We start from the raw sequence: 20,506 nt of genomic DNA, 5'->3' as shown, positions 1-20,506 counted from the left end.
ACTAAAAACAGAATAAAATAAATATTTAAGTAAGGCTCCCATACAACAAAAATGATTTTTTTTCCGTTATTTGCGTAATGGTACGGAACCCTTCGTGCGTGAGTCCGACTCGCACTTAGCCTACTTAGCTTTTGTAAAAGGTAAGTTAAAAATTCATAGGTAGTAAAGAAAAATATTACCATAGGCATAGGCCATCAGGGGCATCAGGTGGCCGAAGCTGGATTTGAACCAGCGTTTCCAGATTTAACAGCAGAACCTGTAAACCAGGAGCCGTTATCCGAAATTTTATATAGGTACGAGTTGGTACGAGTAAGTCATTTCAGAGAAGTTCTATATGTTTTGTCTATGCTTTTTGTGTATTTTTTGTTCGTTTATTGTATTATTAGTTATATAAGAATAAGAAGAATATATTTATTTAAAAGAAAAAACCTTAATAATATTCGACAATATCCAGTGGCCCCACACTAGGCAATGCCTGTCACGTGGTAGCCGGGTTCGCATTAAACAACCAAAGGTTAAGTAAAAAACTAGGTGACATTAATAGAAGTAATAATTAAAGAAATTAAGTAATTTAAAGAAAGAAAATTAAAGAAAAACTTTGTCTCTGTGTGTGTGTGTGTGTGTGTAAGTGTGTGTGTGTGTGTGTGTGTGTGTGTGTGTGTGTATATGTGTGTGAGTGTGTGTTGGGTTGCGCATGTATTAAGGCTACAGAGATTGTTAGCATACGTAAGTGATTAGGTGACGACCTTCAGCAGCATTTCAGTTTGACTATAGTTAAGACCTTTCAACCAGTTCTTAATTACGAATTTTGCTTCAAGAGGAGACTTTTTAGATATGTTGCAGGCCTTTACTACTGTATTGTAAATATAAGGATGCAGGGAGTTAGGCAAACGCCTCGCGAATGCGGATTTTGTGATGGGAGTAGGAACTTTGAAGATTCGATTACGGATTAGGGTAAGATATTCTTCCCAATATCTCTCAAACTCCACTAATGGTTCCTCCTATAAATCAAATTTACAAAAGAACTACCTAAAGTCTCTACCACGAGTAAGAAATAATTTAATATTAGCGTTATCTAAGTAACATTTTGCCTCGTTAGCAATTAATAACACGTTATTAAGCTTCTATACGAACAGACGTAGGCGGTTTTTAGTTTCCTAACACAAACAAAATCAATCTTACTGGAAAGTTGTGTGCTCAAGAATACATTTAATTATGATTAATATAGTATGGTAAAACCAATTGATGTGATAAATCGTACACGTTTAGAAAGGTCAGTGGAAATAACCATTTCCGCTTTCCAAATCACTTTTCTGGCTTCATCGGAACCGCTTAGAAATGTTTATGCATCGATGCATTTGTTTATAGCTTCAATGTGCAATGTAAACAGAAACTAGCATTGTCCTTATGGTGGAAGGCACCGAAGGCATAAACAAATTAAATGCAGCTTGTTTATCTTTTTGTCTAAGCAAAGGATGCAAAAGTAGCGAAGCTATATATCGGAGCAAAAAAGACACCAATTACTGAACACGGCTTTAGTGTTAAATTAAAATAAGTTTTTGCCAACTGACTGTATCGCTGACTGTACTTTTCTTTCCACAGACAACTTTTTTTTTTTATTTTTTTATTTATTTGGCTCACAAAACAAGTTACGTTCAGATCTAGACTATAACTCTAAGCATGTGTGCACAGAAGGATTAGAAGATTTAGTTACAATTTATTGCTAGGGAGGTGAGATGCCATTTCTACACAAGATTATGGACAGAAAAGTAAAATAAACAGTAGCAAGATCCAGTTTACAGAGTTGCGTGCGCTAGTAATTAATCTACCTAAGTCTAAAACTAAAACTAAATTATACTAAATATTTTCAATTAATTAATTAATCAAAAAGCGTTTACGGAAATTACAATTATGAACGCAGCCTATGGACACAAAATTTTGCGGATTTTATTTTTGAATGTGGGTAAGCTGCATTCAAATATATCTAAGGACGGATTCTCGGTAACGGTTTCGTTATATAAGCGACACATTCTTGTTATGGGATTATAAAATGATGTGTTGTTTTTGTAGATCTGTAGATGAAATATTTTGAGTGAGGGGTTGCGAGATTTGTATCGAGTGACAAAATTTAGAAGAGAAAGAAGGGTGGGACAGTCAATTTTGGAGTGTACAATTTTATAAAGTATTAACAGTTCGCTGCACTTCCTGCGATTTGCAAGGGATGGAATATTGAAGTACTTGAGCCTGCTGGCATATGATCTGAGGCTGCGACCAAGCTGGAGCCTGAAGCTGAGGATATTAAGAAACTGCTTTTGCACTTTTTCTAACCTGTCGACGTGAGTGTTGTAATAAGGTGCCCATATTACAGATCCATACTCTAAAGTGCTCCTAACCAAGTAGGCCGGTCAGCACAGTTCAAAATGTATGAGAAATCTACATTAATTCTCACATTAGAGATTTTTTGAGATGTGATTACCTATGTTACAAATAATATATTTTGAAAAAAATCTCCACAAAATATGTCAATTTGTTTTTATAAATCCAAATTATTACTAAAATAGAGAAATAAACCAAAACATCAATCCCCACACTAGAGATTTTCTAATATGCTGTTCTCAGGCATATACTCATTAAGTATTTATATTTTCTTCCAGCTTGGCACAGAAACCTGCCCCCAATAACTTTCTTTATTAAAATTTTTTTTTACATAAAAATAACAACTAATGTGTACATAAAAATTACATGTTAATTAAGCTCTTTATATTTACTATATTCTACAAAAAAAATCTCTAACGTAAATGAATCCGTTTAATTACTATTAACCATTTTTGTTTCGAATTTTTTTTTGTTGCTTATAGAAAATGGACACTCGACTTTTGTTTCACCTTCATAAATCTCTTACTCATGTTAGTGTAATAACAAAAAAAATCTCACGTATATGTAATATTGTATGGAATACAACCATAATTATTACGACGTCCAATCTATTTAAATTACCCACGCAGGCACTAACTGACGGGTACTGATTCACTGTAGAGAACGTTTGATCGACTTCCATATCTCCGTCTCACTTCAATGTTCGCGGTAGACGATCGGTCCGCTTGAACTGCCGAGAGTTCGCGATGCGGTCGACCGTTAATTCTCCCATGACTAACTTACCCAGTTTCATCGGTACGCGTAACGATTGTTTACGCATGTTTAATTTTGATTGCGCGCTTACTTAACACACCTCAGGCAAAGCTCCGATAAAACGCGCAATGCATACATTGCGGCATATATCTCACGTATGTCAGCTATGAGGCTATGACATAGCAATGACAGACAGTGGCAGTTAGTGCCAAATTAGAATACAGACTTTTTTACCAACCATAAAGTTTAGTGCAAAGAGAATTTTAAACTCCTTAGTGAAAACCTCACGGTTTGTGCGAAATTGAGCGTTAAGCTATGCTATGCTAATAAAGATGATGGTGTGATTTAAGGAAATTAATAATAGATATAATTTATTTTATTGTATAATACATTCCCGTTTCATTTACACCCAATATTATATCTTTTTCCGTAATCAAATGCGTTTATAATTACTGTAACCGTCTGTGTAGTGTACCATAATATACGCGATGGTTTGTCCTCCGGGCCCAAAATCGATGATCCCCTTTGATTATTTATTTTAAATGAACGTCAAAATCCAGACAGGAAATTTGATTTTGACATTTACGGCTACTGCCGTAGCAGTCGACAGCAATGTCGCGCTTCAATATTGCTGCAGTCGACTGCATTGCTGCAGAAAACGTGAAAAAGGTCATTCAATTCAATGGCTAGTAGGGTTATGAGATGAAATGACGCAATAATGAAACTTTAGTTAATTAAAAATATTATATTAAATCATTATTACATACTATTTTACTCGCAAAAAGGTTTACTACCAACATACTTCTTGGTGCCCTAATGAAATAAATAGTACATTTCGATGCTAGTGCGGAAAGTATGTCATTACTTCACGAGTACCGAGATAGGTATCTTGGCAAGACTCGGGACGAGTGAAGAATGACATTTCCGCACGTGTATCGAACGACGTTTTTTAACACAGTTGCGAAAAAATAATAAAAACAACAAGTGAGGAATAAAAACAACAAGTAAGGAATAAAAACTTGGAAACTTAAAACGCCGCTTAGTAAGAAAAAACGCCTCTTTTTTAACAGGCGTTTCGGCAGCTATTCCTTTAAAGTGATATTTTCCAGAATGAACAATAAATGGGCTACATTGTCCATTTTTTTATTTAGTGCAAATCGCCACACTGTAATTGTAACAGGAAAAATTGTCACAAAAAATTACATAACATTTAAATTTTTTGTAAACAACTCATTTTTTTGTATGGAAAGGTCTAATATTTTTTTCAAAAATGAATTCCTCGTTCCTAAATTATACGAAAATGATATATAAGTTGCCCTAGTTGCTAAGAACAGGAAGAAATATAGCATAGATTGGACTTGGGGAGCCGACCCTTTCACCCCCCTTTTGGGGGGCGTTACGATCTCGTGGCTACCGGGCTGAATCAGTTTTATTTGCCCTAAGGAACAATCAATCGTGCCAAGCGGCATCGCCTGAGACAAAAGTGCATACTCAATGCGCTTACTTACCACTATTATTTAATAATCAAATTAATGGGCCCTGGAGGGAAATTCTCTGAAAACCTTAAGTTAGCTCATTTTACTTAAAGGAGACATTCTTTTATTTTTAAAAAGAAACTAAATTGCATTCAAAGGTTTTTAATTTTTTTTTTCAATTTTGCTTGTCTAAAAATATTCTTGAGTACTAATAAATATTCGATTTTATGGAAATTTTGTACGACAGACGAGTGTAAGACCTAATGTTTCTTGAAGAAATGTTATCATTAACATTAACTGTATCGACGTGGTATCGACTAGTAGAATAAAATAGGGAGTGTTTATTGTTTGGAATTTTTAGTCGGTTCGATTCCCAGGCGAGACAAGCGAATTTCAAAAAACCTTTGAATGCAGTTCTGTTTCTTTTTAAAAAAAAGGGAGCTAACTTAAGGTTTTAAGGCACTTTCCCTTCAGGGCCCATAAAAAAATTCCACACTGTATATTCAGAGCACGTCTTATTCTCAACTGTTAGACCTTAGACTAATATAACTTGATCCCAAGTTTCCTTACAATTATACGTAATCGAGGGCCAGGTTCATACTGGTTTTATGTCGCGATGCGCTTGCTGACAAATACCAAGCGGTAAGAATTGCTGACATTTGCGTCTTTTCACTCTCACAGCTCCCGCTACTAAAAGCATCGGATGACAGGATCGTTGAAAAGGGACAAACATATCGTTTGACGTTACGTTACTCTTCTCGTGAATTGTCAAAATTTAAAATTCGAAAGTAGCTTTATAATTTGTCCGGGCGGCTATTCGAAGTATAACTAAGTGGACGGTCCTTACTAACCAGTAAGATTCAGATCAAGCATAATAGATAGTTGTAAGACTTCAAGGGTCTATTTATATCTGACACAGCATCCAGTATTCTAAACGTTTTGTGAATAGATATAAAAATTTGACAGCTATCGTTTTTCATATAAAGACAGACACTTAATGCATTGAACTATTGAACCTTAACGCAATGCCATAAGCCATAAGGTATACTTTCCTAATATACCTTGAGGCTAATTCGAACTTTGTTATTAAAGATATAATTTTTTTAATTTGCGTGTGCGTTTCGCTCGTACTAGTTAAAATATGTTTTGGAGCGAGCGAGACGGTCGGGCGAATGATAACAAAATGATATATTATTGACATCTTAAAAAAAGTTCGAATTGGCCTCTGTGAATGCCTGGAAATACCGCATACTTTTTAATTTTTTTATGCTGGAAATTGATTTAATTATCGAGAGAAAAATGAATACGTTATTCTTCCATAACTTGTGCAGTTACTGGCAAAAAACTAGAAATGTCCATTAATTGTGCAGAACATTATTTGCTGTTTGTTTCCAAAATCTTGCTGCTATTCTACAAATATAGTAGTGACTCGGGAGATTTTTAAACATGATCGATACAACTACTTCATAACCACCATAGTAAACTTTTCTCTCGGTGTGGGAGTTCCTCGGTCATGAAAAACTTACAAAATAATAATTTGTTTCAATAAATCTATAATTTACATTATTGTCGAGAGATATTCTGACCGTGTAGTCGTATAAGCTTCATAACCCATTCTACGAAAAATATCTTATGTGGGAATTATTGTTTAAGTAGTATAAAAGATTTAAAAAAAAGTTTTATTTCTCAAAAACGGGAACTGATATCAAGTTGTTACTTTACAGACGGGTATTCAATATGATATAGAATTCACCCATGTAGAAAAATTTGAGTGTGCATTTAATGTAACTTAAACTTTATATTGACTCCACTAAAGGAGCAGTATAAGTATTTTAAAACGTATGAGTTTTTTAAATCCTTGGTAAAGCGAGATATAAAACCATTAATCTTGAAACCTTTTGAAATCAAGTACTCATAGTGAGATTGGAATGTTAATTTTTCGTCAAAGCAGATACCAAGGTCCCTAATTACGGATGTACGATTAAGCGTGAAATTATTTAGAGAATAATTAAAAATTAACTTTTGTTTTGACGTTGAGAAAGAAATTACGTAACATTTATCCGTATTTAGGAACATACGATTGGAGATGCACCATTCTGCAATTGCATTCAGATTACTCTGAAGGATTTCACAGTTTTGGACGTTAGTTATTGTTGAGTAGATCTTGAGGTCATCTGCGTACAGTAAGCATGGACACGACAGACGCTCGACTAGGTCATTAATAAAAACAACAAAGAGAAGAGGACCCAGGTGCGATCCTTGAGGAACGCCCGAGGTAGCTTTCATTGGCGCAGACAGATGACCTTTGACACTTACAAGCTGACTTCTGTTTTCTAGGTAAGATTTAATCCACCTTAGCAAGTTACCGTGTATTCCATAGCCTTCCAATTTATTTATTAAGATAGTGTGATCGACTTTATCAAATGCCTTGGAAAAATCTGTATATATTGAATCTACTTGAGTTTTTTTAGCGAATGCCCCGCAGATATAATTTTTGTATATTAGTAGATTGCTAACAGTCGATCTGCTAGAAACAAAGCCGTGCTGATTAGGAGAGATTGTAGTTTTAAAATGAGAGTAAAAGGAGCAATACATAACTGATTCAAATAATTTAGAAAATGCTGAAAGTATACTAATAGGCCTGTAATTGTTACAGTGACTGCTATCGCCCGATTTATGGATTGGAATAATATGAGCAATTTTCCACGGGGAAGGGAAAGTACCGCTCTTGATGGATCGATTAAAAATTATGTAGAGAGGTTGACAAAGCTCCTCGCAGCATTTTTTTATAAAAGACGGGGGAATACCGTCCGGGCCGGCGCCCTTGTTACAGTCAAGTCCTTGGATTTTTGCTTTGATTTGGTCAACAACTAATACTCATCAAGATAATTCTAACAACCCCAAACACAATTAGTTTGCGTTGTTTCATCACAGAGTTCCCATGGTCACCACCTGTCTCCATCATCAGATCAGCTAGTTGGTACCATAATATTGCATTGTTATCCAATTTACATATGTATACAAATTTTCAGCTTCACCGGAAACCGGAAAGTGGGTCAAATTTAACTTGCAAGATTTGACCCGTACAAACATACATTGCAAGTAAAATAAAAACTTGTAAAAAAAAACAGGCAACAAGCCCAAAGACGTTAGAATGCGAGGTTCAGTAAGGATCAGTATTAATGCTGTCATTTTTAATGGCGAATGTACAATGACACTGACACGTGTGGAAGTTGCGAGTCTTAGACGGTATAGGAATATATCGTACTTTACCGAGCAGATGCCTTGCGGTAAGATGTGGACTCTGTCAAATAGTACGTAAAAGATATCATAAGATGTCGTATCTTACTGTATCTGCCGATATATTATCGCTCCGTCTGTGGCGGGCTTTAGACCTACTTGCCAAGAATGTTCGCTACAACTCTAATTATGCGACGATTATGTTCATTCGATACAATCCTAGCAAGCGTGCGGCAGAACGATAAGAAGTCGATAATTTTAATAACAAAACTTCCGTGAGGCACTGGCACGTGAGTGACCCGGTTTAATATATTTAATAAGTCGATAATTATGGATTCTTTCATATTATTAAAAATCGACCATTATGTCCTAACCTGACCTGATGACATTGCTGTTCAAGAATACGACAAATTAGAATCACGCGGTCAGTTTTGTTCCTGGACCATGTGTCAAGACAGTCAATTTCGTTGCCTGGATTTAACACCTACAATCACCAAAATTGGCGAGTTGAAACTTAAACCTGGGTCGATACGCCAAGACCAGGGATTGTTCCAAACGTGTATTGTCCGCAAATGAAAGATGGCTTGAGGCTGACCACTAGGTAACAGTTGTCCCAGCGACAGGGATTAAGACCGTTGAGCAATATTGCTTGTTTGCCACCGACGTAGTATATAAACCTGAAGAAGAAAATCTTACGAATCTTGAGGTCGTAATTATACTGGCTGGCAAGAGACGAACGCTTGTCTGAGAATTGATATTCAAATTGCTGCCTTAAAATTTCTGACTGCATCAAAAGCCACTACGGTCAAAATCATTGCCAAAAACGTACGTGTTCTAAAAGTATTTTGTTGAAACTAGGTCGATCCGCCAAGAAACCAGGTGTGTTATTTCAAGCACCCATCGGACCCATCCCGCTAAGTGGACCTGCGAGGCTATAGGAAGCGAACGCCGCGGGTGCACTTATCCAATTTGAAACTATTATGATTTATTGGAAGACGGGGCGCCGACGGCGAACGTCTTCGATGTTCGGCGACGGAGGGAAACAATGGGTAAAAGGCCATGAACTTGGGTAACTCTAGTGCTCTATGACAATGGTCCAATGTTTAATGTTCATTATGGACGACCCCATAAGATTATACTCGTTACCTAAATTAATTTCGTGCTAAATCTACTACTTACTGCCCGGGTTCATGGACCCAAACAGGATCTTTTTCCTCTGACACTGGAGATTGCTGTTTTCTGTGTGGGCCATTGGAGAATCCCAGGACAGTCAGATCTTTCAGAGGATAAGGGATCCATGCAAACGTACTCGACTCTTTCTTCCATGGTTTTTGACCCTAGAGTAATACGAGTAATATAAGTATAACTGCAAATTAATAAAAAAAATACAACGGATCGTCCGCAAATGGAGCGCCTTTGATCGAAAGAGTGAAACACTAACTAAATCATATTCTTTATTATTTAGCAGAATGGGACTTAATCGCGTATAATTAAGTTTTTAAATTTACCTCCGACGTTTTGAGGACGGCGTTGTCCTTGTGGAATCATATTCTTCTCAATTCTTCTGTATAAAGTAGAGATGTTGCTTTGCCTCCACAACCACATCAATCGTTTACGAGTGATTTTGGCCATTATGGAACATTAACTATAAAACTCTCGACACTGCCTCAAGTTAAAAATATAAGTCAATTTGAATGTTAATGGCAATTGCGTTAATTTAAAGTTGTAATTCTCAGATTGAGGGTTGGGCGTGGGCGGATCTAGTTACGGTAAAAGGTTTCACGAAAACCGCGTAATATTACTTTCCAGTAACATGGGAAAACCATTGACGTATTATATCTGGACGGGCCTTACGGGCAATCATGGGCAATAAGAGTGGGGCCGATACATTGGTGTGCCACAGCAACACCGCGATTGGTTGATGAGTTCGCATCACGCGCGCGAATGGTCGAAATTAGCGCGCGCTACGAGCGTTAGACAGCACGATTGGCTCGAATTCGTGAGGCACACCGCTGAACTAGCACCATTCTTAGTGCCCGTAAGGCCCGTCCTCAGATATACGTCAATGGGGAAAACGACATATGGCACCGCCAACTGCTAGTGTTGGTAGAACTCGAGTGTTTTGAGACACAATTTGTGTCATTCTCGATCAAAAGGTACCACATTGTCGCTTATGGATTCCGAAATATCAATGATTTTGTAAATCCCGTCGAAATTGATGAAATTTTGTCCTGTTCAGAAACAGTCTCTAGACACTTAAAATAATCATGTGTATTGTACAAAAGTTGCATTTCTACCGTTATCTCCAAAACTTCGCACTAGAACTTGGTAGGTATTTTAAACTTTCAAACTTTAACATCGAATATCTCAAAACTGTACATTATCATGATGAATTTTCAAAAAATCATAGAAAAATAAGTACGAAACTTAGTTTTCATTCTTTTTGCATATAAAAGAGCATATTTTGAGCTATATGCTGGGAGTAATAACTCAATACCGAAAATAAGTTACCTTTTGATTGAGGATGACACATTCAAAGAACTGGACTAGTTTATGTAACAAGGTAAATATAAGAATGAAATGCTAACATAATATTCTTGAAACCAATAACATTTTTAAGAGACCTAATCATAATCACATATTAAAGCGAAAAATAGTCATCCCACACTTTAAGTGTTGCCTTATTCGTGCCATTCGTGATCAAAGATTTCAAAAGTAAAGACAGGCCCGTTCATATAATGCCGAGCGAAAATGCGCACCAACGAACATGTGCACAAACGCGATTTGCGCTCCAACGAACTGGCCCACTTTGTAGCCTAGTGCATGTAAGGCCCATGATTACGAAGTACCTAATATATAACCAAAGAGGATATAATAAGATAGAGCGGTACTGTCATAGTAAATTTTGTAACCACTGTAAATTGACTGCCATCTATCGACATACTTTAAAACTAAAAATGAAGATTTATAAAAATACGTTAAAATGTATTTAAATATGGATAAATGATTTTTTATTTGCATTAATTATTTTTATATGATTTTCACTCATGTTCTTTCACTGATATGGGTTAAAATTATAAATAACAAACGAAACCGTCAACGCCCTCTATACGAGAGTAGGCCAAAGCTAGTGGCGCCATCTGATCGAGAATCAAATTTTCGTGATTTTCGAGGCACGTTTTTTCCTTAGACTGTATCCATCTATTACGGAGTTATATCTATCTTTGATATAACTTATAAGAGTTATAAGCAATGTTCGTGATGTGTAATATATTTTTGTCCAAAATTACAGCTATCCAGCACTGGTAATAGAAGATATACGGAACACTACAGATTCTCCCTCGGGAGTAAATAACTACCACTCCCTGTAGACCAGTGTGAAATTCAGGGACCGGCCCGCTATCCCTTATCGGGGTTTTATAAGGGTATTGCATAAGGCTTAACTCACCATACCCTTTGCCAGACGAAACCCTTTGTTTTGCTTTTAAAAACCCTTATATAAATCTACCACATTTGAGTAATCGGTAGCCCAAATACCTTTACAAAACCCTTATCATCCGCTCACCAACACCTTGCCTATTGCTTATAAGGGTTAGCCTTATAAAGGGCTTTACTTTTAGCATATAAGCGTGCTAATTTAAGTCGTCTACCTTGTTCATAAAGCACACATTACTTCGAATCCGGGCGATCGTCGGCGGCGACGGCGGCGTTCTTTGACTAGGCACGTATTTTCTTTCCTTTTCATACACTACCGTAAATATATACTAATCCTGTCTCTTTCACGCAAAAGGAAACCTTTATAAAAAGCGCTTAAAGATAAGGGTAACCCTTATTAAGAGCTAGCCTTATTTTTGGTAAGCTTTTCAGTAAGGGTTAGTCAAAGGTAAGGTATGAATGGGCTTGCAGTTCAAAAGGGAAAGTCTTTCAATGTGTTAGCCGTGTTTAAGTGTCGCCCATTGAAAGGGTTTTATCGCGGAAAGGGTTGTCCGGTCCCTGGTGAAATTACATATAATTACGAGCAAGTGTGATAAAAAGTTTTTTTTTTATATCCGGATGTAACTGAATCAAATGCCGCATACACAGACGCCTATAGTATAAAGACAAAACCCACGGAAATTCATTGTTTGCAGAACATTAGTCGCATTGTGACCATAAAGCGTATTACCGACTGTATAAATAGGTATAGGTAGCGCTCTATTATTTCAACATTGCTTATCTGTTTTAACTTTAACATCACGAATCAGAACGATCTAAGTTATGAAAATTTTAATTTACATATGGCCTTTTAAAGTTCCACAGGGTTATGGTCGAACGTGGTTAAAATTTTATAACTGCGATAAGTAGACACGTTAGATACCTAAATTGCTATGGTATGCGTTGATCGAAAGTGGTCGAAAGTAATTTAATTTTAGTTCAGGTTTAATTATTGAAAATTATAATTTTTCTGTTAAGATAAGACAAGCTTTTTTTACATGCTCAAAATTCAGTAACCACTGGTTGTTACGGGATTACGTACCTATATCAATAGGTACCTGGACATTATGTTACCTAGCCAATTCAGTCCAAGAGATTAATTTCCGACCCATTTCGTACCTTGTCACATTGACAATTAATATGATAGTCGCTAGGGACCTCATACTATTGTCACTGTGACAAGGTACAAAATGTGTCGGAAATTAAACTTTTTGACTGAACCTATACTACGGTAGGTAATGTAGTTATAGTATGAATTTTCTGAAAATGATTTAACGCCTAAGACCCTAATCTGTTAAACAAAAGCCATCTATGTAATAATATGAGCGCTCGCCTACATTGAGGTGGTTGATGGTCCTACATTAACAAAGCATGTTACATGTACTTAGTTTTGAACCTTAAAACCATCACGATACAGCCGCTTTTTAAACGACGTTGTTACTTTGTCACGCGCTCAGACACAATGGCCGCCCGCTCGCCTAAAAGAAACAATGGCTTTTGTTTAACAGATTAGGGCCTTAGGCGTAAAAATCATTTGAGAAGATTCATACTATACTGGAAGACGTTCGTATAATTTTCTTGGAGGTCAACCGTAAAATATGAAAAACGAAAGTCGCTATCATCTCTAACGCTCTGATTCTGCTAGGCCTAGGCTTAGACCTAGGTTAAAAGATTGAGATAGGCGATTTTCAAATTTCGATCTCGTTTGTGAGTGATAGTTGGCATCAAATATTGCGAGGGCCAAATTAGCCAAATATAACAGTAAACATTCTTATTTCTATGGTAAAGTGGCCAAATATAATTGTAACACACTTTTTAACTTATTACTAATTATAGGTATTTGGCCACTGGCCATCACTATCTAGGTATTTGATGCTCACTGTACATTTGTTTGTGGCAGTTTTTGGGTACGGAAGTACCCAAAGGGTTAAAATGGGACTGTCCGTCTGTCTGTCACCAGGCTGTATCTCATGAACCGTGATAGCCAGACAGTTGAAATTTTCACAGATGATGTATTTCTGTTGCCGCTATAACAACAAATACTAAAACAGAATAAAATAAATATTTAAGTGGGGCTCCCATACAACAAACGTGATTTTTTTGCAATTTTTTGCGTAATGGTGCGGAACCCTTCGTGCGCGAGTCCGACCCACACTTGGCCGGTTTTTTCTACATTTTATTTAATGCAGTGTGTTGTGTATACCCATCTACATACCTGTAAGATTTAAGGTGACAGTCCATTTCTGACCGCAGCTGCGCGACTGCACCGACACTACTGCAGCGGCCTGAACGCGTCGGTGTTATTGTCAATTTCCATAGTAAAATGAATGACGATATCGACTGCACGTAATATGGTGATTTTAACGTTTTCCCGACCGCAGCTGCACTACTGCTCCGACACGTCGGTGTTATTGTCAATTTCCATAGTAAAATGAATGACAAGACCGACCGCACGTAGCATGGCCATTTTTGCGTATTTGGTGTATTATTGCAACTGCGGCTGCAGACCGCACGTCAAATCTGTCACCAGCACTGAAATGTCTTTGGTCACAGATATTAGTAGTTCTAAGCAAAGAGGATATAACCGCTACGTTCTAAGGAGCTTATTACACCCACGGACAAAGAATCCCGATGGTACAGTCGCCATATATCGCAGATATATCGGGGCGGCCAAGGAGGTCACACATATCTAAACACGCCTTTATTGTCAAGGCGCTAGAGTGCATGTTCAGATATTTTTAGCACCTCGGTCGCTCCGATATATCCGATGGCGACTGTACCTACTGTAAACTTTTTTGCTAATCTATATTGAGCCCTAGGAGGATATAACAAAACGGAGTAGCCATTGGCATTCCCCTCTGTCGAAAATAGTCGGCCAATGGTCATACACAATGTATGGACTGACGTTTATCTGACATGGCTATTTTGACGTTACGTATACATTTGACGTTCCCCTCCCCCGCAAAAATTGGCAGACGTTTTTGTACCGCAAATTACAGACGTGGCGGCTCCGTTTGGTAATATCCTCCTAGATTGAGCCATGTCACAGAGCCAGTCAGGAAACTATAATGATAGGTCCGAAAAGAGAGCGTCAAATTCGGAAGTTAACTATAGTCTGGCAAACACTTCGAGCAACACCGGCTTCCGACACGTCGGAAGGGAGGAGCCCAAGCGATATCTTACCGTACAAATCGTTCTGCCATTTTTTACGGAGGAAAACGTGCACACAGTCGCACTTCTCACTCACTACTTACAAAATCCAATCTCTAATGATGACACAAATACATAGAAAATGACACACGTTAAAGACAAGTCTTGCACACCTCGATCTCTTTATAATAAAGAGCGCATTACACAATTATTGTGTGCAACACGAGGTGTGTGTTGTACGTACCGCGCTAGTTGTATGCATGCACAATTGATCTTGTACCTCGACAGAGGGGAAATAGTGCGAATGCCGACTCCCTTCCGTGTTGCTCGAAGGGCAAACCAAATCTGTCAGTAAATAAGAACAACCAAAAATCTACTCATCCATTTCCTTTGGGTGCTATAGTATACTAGCCCAAGACAAAGATAGTATATCTTAAAACCAACTTAAAACCCTCTATAAATAAATAAAGATTAAAAAAAAAAAAAAGATAGTATATGATTCTCTCTGTCTGTTTCAATTGAGACAGTCCCTATATTTTCCTATGTGATTTTTTTAACATTTTATGATAAATTCATTATATAAACTGTTCTTATATTTTTTCGTAGTTTTGCGAAGATAGCCATAAGGCCTATAAGCTCGACAGGGCACGAGCGATAGAGAGGCAAATAGAATACCGAATATTCGGCAAAGTGGCCGAATAGGCCGAATACCGAATAGTTGCGAATATTCCTGGCAACTCTAGTCGTAATATCATAGTATAGTTGGTCATCTAATGTTTGAAATGAGACAGTCCTTTGACAAACTATAATTATATAATGTCGTTTATGGTGACACTTTCTCATTTTGTCATTGCAAAGCCATTCCTGAGCTAAATAAAAGAAGCAATCATTAATTTTTATTACAAGGGGCAAAGATGTTGTTTAATATCTCATGGTATTGATACCCAAACGTACGAAAGGATACAAAATTGAACTACGAGAGAAGCGAATGCTTTAAAATTTAGAATATTGACAGTTGCGGGGATCTCAAGGCATGAGGGTTAAACAAACTTTGTTACAGTGCAACACGTAATTTTTCATTACACCAACACGAGGAAACCATTTATTATTCAAATTAATTTATTAAAAGTGCTTTCTATCGCTTAAGGATTTCTTGTCTCGCCCGTCAAGTTTTATATGGATGGTGCGGTCATATCATGAAGAGTGGGACACCTGCAACACGAGAGGAATTATAAGATTTAAATTTGTGTTTCAGTTTGAAATACGAAACTGGACAATATGAAGTGTAAATTGCGCAATTACTTATAGCTCTTACAAATTATTTTATTCATCATACTTCATTGTTAGGTACCTAAAGAAAGTAAAATTGGCTTAATATGAATACTTAGAAAGATAAATCTGTAATACTTTGCTAATACGGAACGACTGTCTGCCCACCATTGGATAATTTATTGTTACGTGTCGCATCGCCATCTCCGGAACCCACGAATCACTGCAGAAATCAATGAAAGACCTGATAAAGAGCCTACCTGGCATGGTTTTGAGGGGACGTTTATCACAGACTTCTAAATCCAGCCGCACGTTTCTGACGGCCGAGTAGGTACCTATACTTGATGCAGGTGGATTAAGTAGTATATATCACGTACTACATGAGTCCCGTTTGCGTCGGCTTGCTGTGTGCGGTGGTCACGCATTCAGGCAAGAGGATGGGGAAGAAAATTTCACAATGTGATCTTACCTTAATGTTAAGAATAATATTTTTCTTCTGCATTAATTTCATTTGAGGAATTTGGTTGTATTTCGTCAATTATTAAGTCTCATTCAATGTTGAATTGCTTTTCATTTAATCGGCAATATTCCCTGAATAAACGATCACCATTAAATATCAGATTTTATATTAATATTGCGTAGCTGCCTTCGTCGGACTCTGACTATTGTACTATTGTAGAAAGGCAAGCTGGTCTTCTTTTTCATGTAACATGTAGCATTATCGTCACTCGCTTCTTCTCGTAAAAAATACAAAACTAAAATAAGTATTTTATTTTCTGACATTATATGACTTGACATTGACAAGCCATCAACGAACGCTGTCGCGACTGCACGCCGCAACAGCAGCAGTCGTGCTGCTACAGTAGTGCTGGACCGCGTAACGTCGCAACTGCAGTGCAGCGGCAGTCACAAATGGACAGTCACCTTTAGATTCTTATATGATTTCTTATTGGTGTGCCTAAAATACATTGTTTTTTTTTAATATTTAAAGCAATGTTTTACTGTAAGTGTAAAATTCCTGTTAGCATTTGAGTTACACTTTATGTTAAGAGTGAATAATTGTATGTGCAAAATTTATTTATTTTACAGATTTAAATGTTGAGGACATTTCTGATTCTGGAAAGTACAATCTTTTCGCAATTCACTCATTCCATACAAATTAAATTGGTGGACTAATCTAGCTTTGGCTATTATCATTATCTCACCTGGAACCTGGTAGCCGACTGCTGATTCCTGAACCGAGATGGCTTCTCAATATCTCTAAAACTGCTCTTAGTGACTGGAGTCTTCCTCTGCATCACTACACCATTGTTCGGCTCCAGTAGCTTGTCCTTCTCACCAGGCTCCTTCTTAAACTGCAATCCTGACTCGGTATCACCATCCAACTTCACTGTTATATCAGAAGGGTACTGTATCTGGCCGTTTGTAGCTGCCATAGACTTAGCAGAACTTATTTTTCTAAACCGTCCGATGATAACATCTTCCTCGTCATCTATCGGCACATTCAGCTTCTCCGGAAGCGCTGGGCCAGTAGGATTAGGGTCACTTTTCACTGGGCTCAACTCAATGTCCTTCTCAGGCGAACTCATTTTATTTCTTACGACCGGCGTTTTTATAATGAATATACCAATATATTTACGTTAGATTAAAGTGTTTTTGGACACATTTTCGATGGCACTACTAATTTGATGACAGTACTGTCTTATAAATTATTTAATACACTAACATTTTGGAAAGGTAATCAAAATTAGTTTTTTGTAAACACTCGCATTATGTCAGCATTAAAGCCATCCTACACATATATTTAACGAATATCACTAAAAGAATAACATTAGTATCAAAATATATAAACTTTCTGTCATAAAAACGATAATTGACACTAAAATTTCAAAGCACGGGAACAGAACACGCAAACAAGCCGCGGACGTCCTCTTGCGTTGGCTGATTTTAAATGAATGAATGAAAACGAAATTTGAAACGCATTTTGTTTTCTTTGAAGTTTGACGGCTCGATTACTAGCTTGAAAATATGAATGAACAATAAGGAACGTATACATACGCGGATATACACACGTGCGTATTTCTAAAACTAACTAACAAATACAAAACTAAGTTACTTATTTTGATTAATATTCTGTAATATTGTCTTCGGTTACCGCGATAGTTACTCATGAAATAAAACTATGAAAACGTCAAGTACGAAACGTCGGGATGTTATTATAAATTCAATATACGCGATATAATCCGTTTTCATAGTTTTATTTCATAATATTCTGTAATTTAAAACCTGCAGTTGTTGTACTTTACAAGTAAACTACTACCTATAATATAGCTGGTCAAGCAAATCTTGTCAGTAAATAAGAACAAAAAAACTATACTCATCCTTTTCTTTTCGGTGCTAGTACTAGTGTAAGACAAAGATAGTATAATTCTCTCTGTCTATGTTTGAAATGACACAGTCCTTTGACAAACTAAGGTTTATGAATAATTCCTATAGTCTAACCTTTGCCTTAGTTACACTACAAGAGCCGTTCATTCAATCATTCATTTCATTCTCATGATGTTGCTAGGTCAGACGCTCCAGACGCACTTCTGACATTCTGACTTAGCGGGAACAAAACGATTCAAATGTACATCTGGTATTGTACCATTATAATTATAAGTACATATAGGAAAGGGCGGGAAACTTCGGGCGCGGCGGACGCGGTTTTTGTAATTAAACTTTTGAGATTGTATTTCAAAAGGGTTGGAGTCTGTATTTAGTGTATATATTTGTAGATTTAGTTTTAGTTTTTAATATTATTTAGTAGTTAGGTGTATATATTGATCGGTAAGTGCTAGTTATATGTAAATTTTTATGGGGGATGGTCAGCCCCCTGACCCTGGGGGAACGATTCCCTCAGGGTCAAAAACATCAATGGATATTCTCATTTCTGCGATAGAATCTTCGATGGATACTGATGCGTCAGTATCAAATTCTGCGGACGTAACTTTAAAAAGAAAAATTCTTTCACGAATGTGTACCAACTGTAATAAAAGAAAACGCAAATCTGGGTTAAGCAAGAATAAAAATACCGATTGTGTTTGCGTTGCTGAAGCAAAATTAAAAGAGAATTCCATTCAACCACAGCTAACAGAAAAACCAAATCCCATTGTAAACTCGAATTATGAAAATACAATTACTCATAATATCTCGACCCCACCTACTTATGTGCCCGTTGGTCGTGACCGCTACCAACAGTCTGACATTGCACCTTTTGTTGTACATGTTCAAAGAGAAGCCAGCAGTGATGGCACAACTCTCCATCCCATAACGTTTGGTCGTTTTATGCGACAAAATAACATCCAAGGTGTTGTGAACGGCAGTCTAAAGAGAATAGGCAGAAATAGAGTCAGCATTGCATTTGCTACATTCACTGATGCTAACAATTTTTTAAGTAATGACAGCTTAGGAAAAAACAAATACAATGCTTTCATCCCAACATTCAATGTCACACGCATGGGAGTGATTAAAGGTGTACCACTTGACTTGACTGATGATGAAGTACAGACTTCTATTAACTTGCCAATTGGCTGTGGGCCAATTATAAAAATAAGAAGAATTAAAAGGAAAATTGTTGTCAATAACACTAATCAATTTGTGAATACTGGTACTGTTATACTAACTTTTGATGGGCAAGTATTACCAACCCGGGTGTACATGTGCTACATGGCCTTGCCAGTAGAACTATATATATATCCAACGGTTCAGTGTTTCCTATGTTGCCGTTATGGACATGTAAAAAATCAGTGCCGCTCAACACCAAGGTGTTTCAAGTGTGGACAAGGTCACTCTGGTGAATCTTGTGATGTAGAGGAGGATGACTATCAGTGTTGCTTGTGTAAAGGTTCACATCAAGCCACTAGCAAAAAATGTTTAGAATTTAACCGACAAAGAGCTATTAAAGAAACTATGAGCAAAAGTTGCATCTCTTACATGGAAGCTTCCAAAATTCACCCGCCTGTGTCTAGGGTCTCATATGCGGAGGCCTTGCTTGCAACACCATTGTCATCTTCCTCACAAACACAGCATGATTCACAAAGTAATCAGGATATAATACCAGTGTTGAAAAACCAATCTTATAAAAAAACTGTTTTCCTTAAACCTAGGGCTCCTGTAAAGTTAGGCAAAGGGTATGATAGGAATGCTCATTCAGAAATAGTAAGACAACCAGTTATTCATAGGGAAAAACCTGTTTTTAATAGTAACCAAGAAGAAACACCTAGTATTGATGCTATAGTAAAAGCTCTTATGAATTTAATGTCCCAATCTAACACAGTATCACCGTCCAACGTTGCAGCAGTTATTAATGCTTTATACCAACTAAATAACAACAATAATGGATCAGAGAGCCTTAGTGGTTCAGTGGAACGTTCGCAGTCTAATCAATAGAAAACAAGATTTAATACATATTATTAATAAACATGATCCCTTTTTAATCTGTCTTCAAGAGACATGGTTGAGAAGGGATTCAGTGTTTAAAATACCAGGATATGTCTGTCTGAGAGAAGACAGACCTGATGGGTATGGTGGAGTGGCCATACTTGTCAAAAACTCATTAACATATGATTTTATCACTCTACCTGTACATAGTGACGAATTATCTGTTATAGCAGTGGTTGTAAATAGTATTTGTTTTGTATCATTATATTATATAATATAAAAATGTTTTATTAGTAGTTGTGGAATAAAAAGGCTTTTTATTTTATTTTATTATTATTATTATCATT

At 36.9% G+C, this 20,506-nt stretch overlaps 1 protein-coding gene across 1 annotated transcript in view; it reads right to left on the bottom strand.

Annotated features, from left to right (window-relative positions):
* LOC134748964 (bumetanide-sensitive sodium-(potassium)-chloride cotransporter) overlaps window positions 1–17,671 on the bottom strand; it is a 49,958-nt gene extending 32,287 nt beyond the window's left edge. Inside the window, exon 1 of the mRNA XM_063683830.1 lies at window positions 16,943–17,671. Coding sequence (XP_063539900.1) covers window positions 16,943–17,326 — 384 coding nt within the window. The 5' untranslated portion in view covers window positions 17,327–17,671. The remainder of the gene's footprint in view (window positions 1–16,942) is intronic.
* Between the last annotated feature and the right edge of the window lie 2,835 nt (window positions 17,672–20,506).

The sequence above is a fragment of the Cydia strobilella genome, chromosome 17 (genome assembly GCF_947568885.1).
Source record: "Cydia strobilella chromosome 17, ilCydStro3.1, whole genome shotgun sequence".
NCBI classification, from domain to species: Eukaryota; Metazoa; Arthropoda; class Insecta; order Lepidoptera; family Tortricidae; genus Cydia; species Cydia strobilella.
Note: the sequence above shows the minus strand (reverse complement) of the source record. Positions and strands in the feature narration are given on the sequence as shown.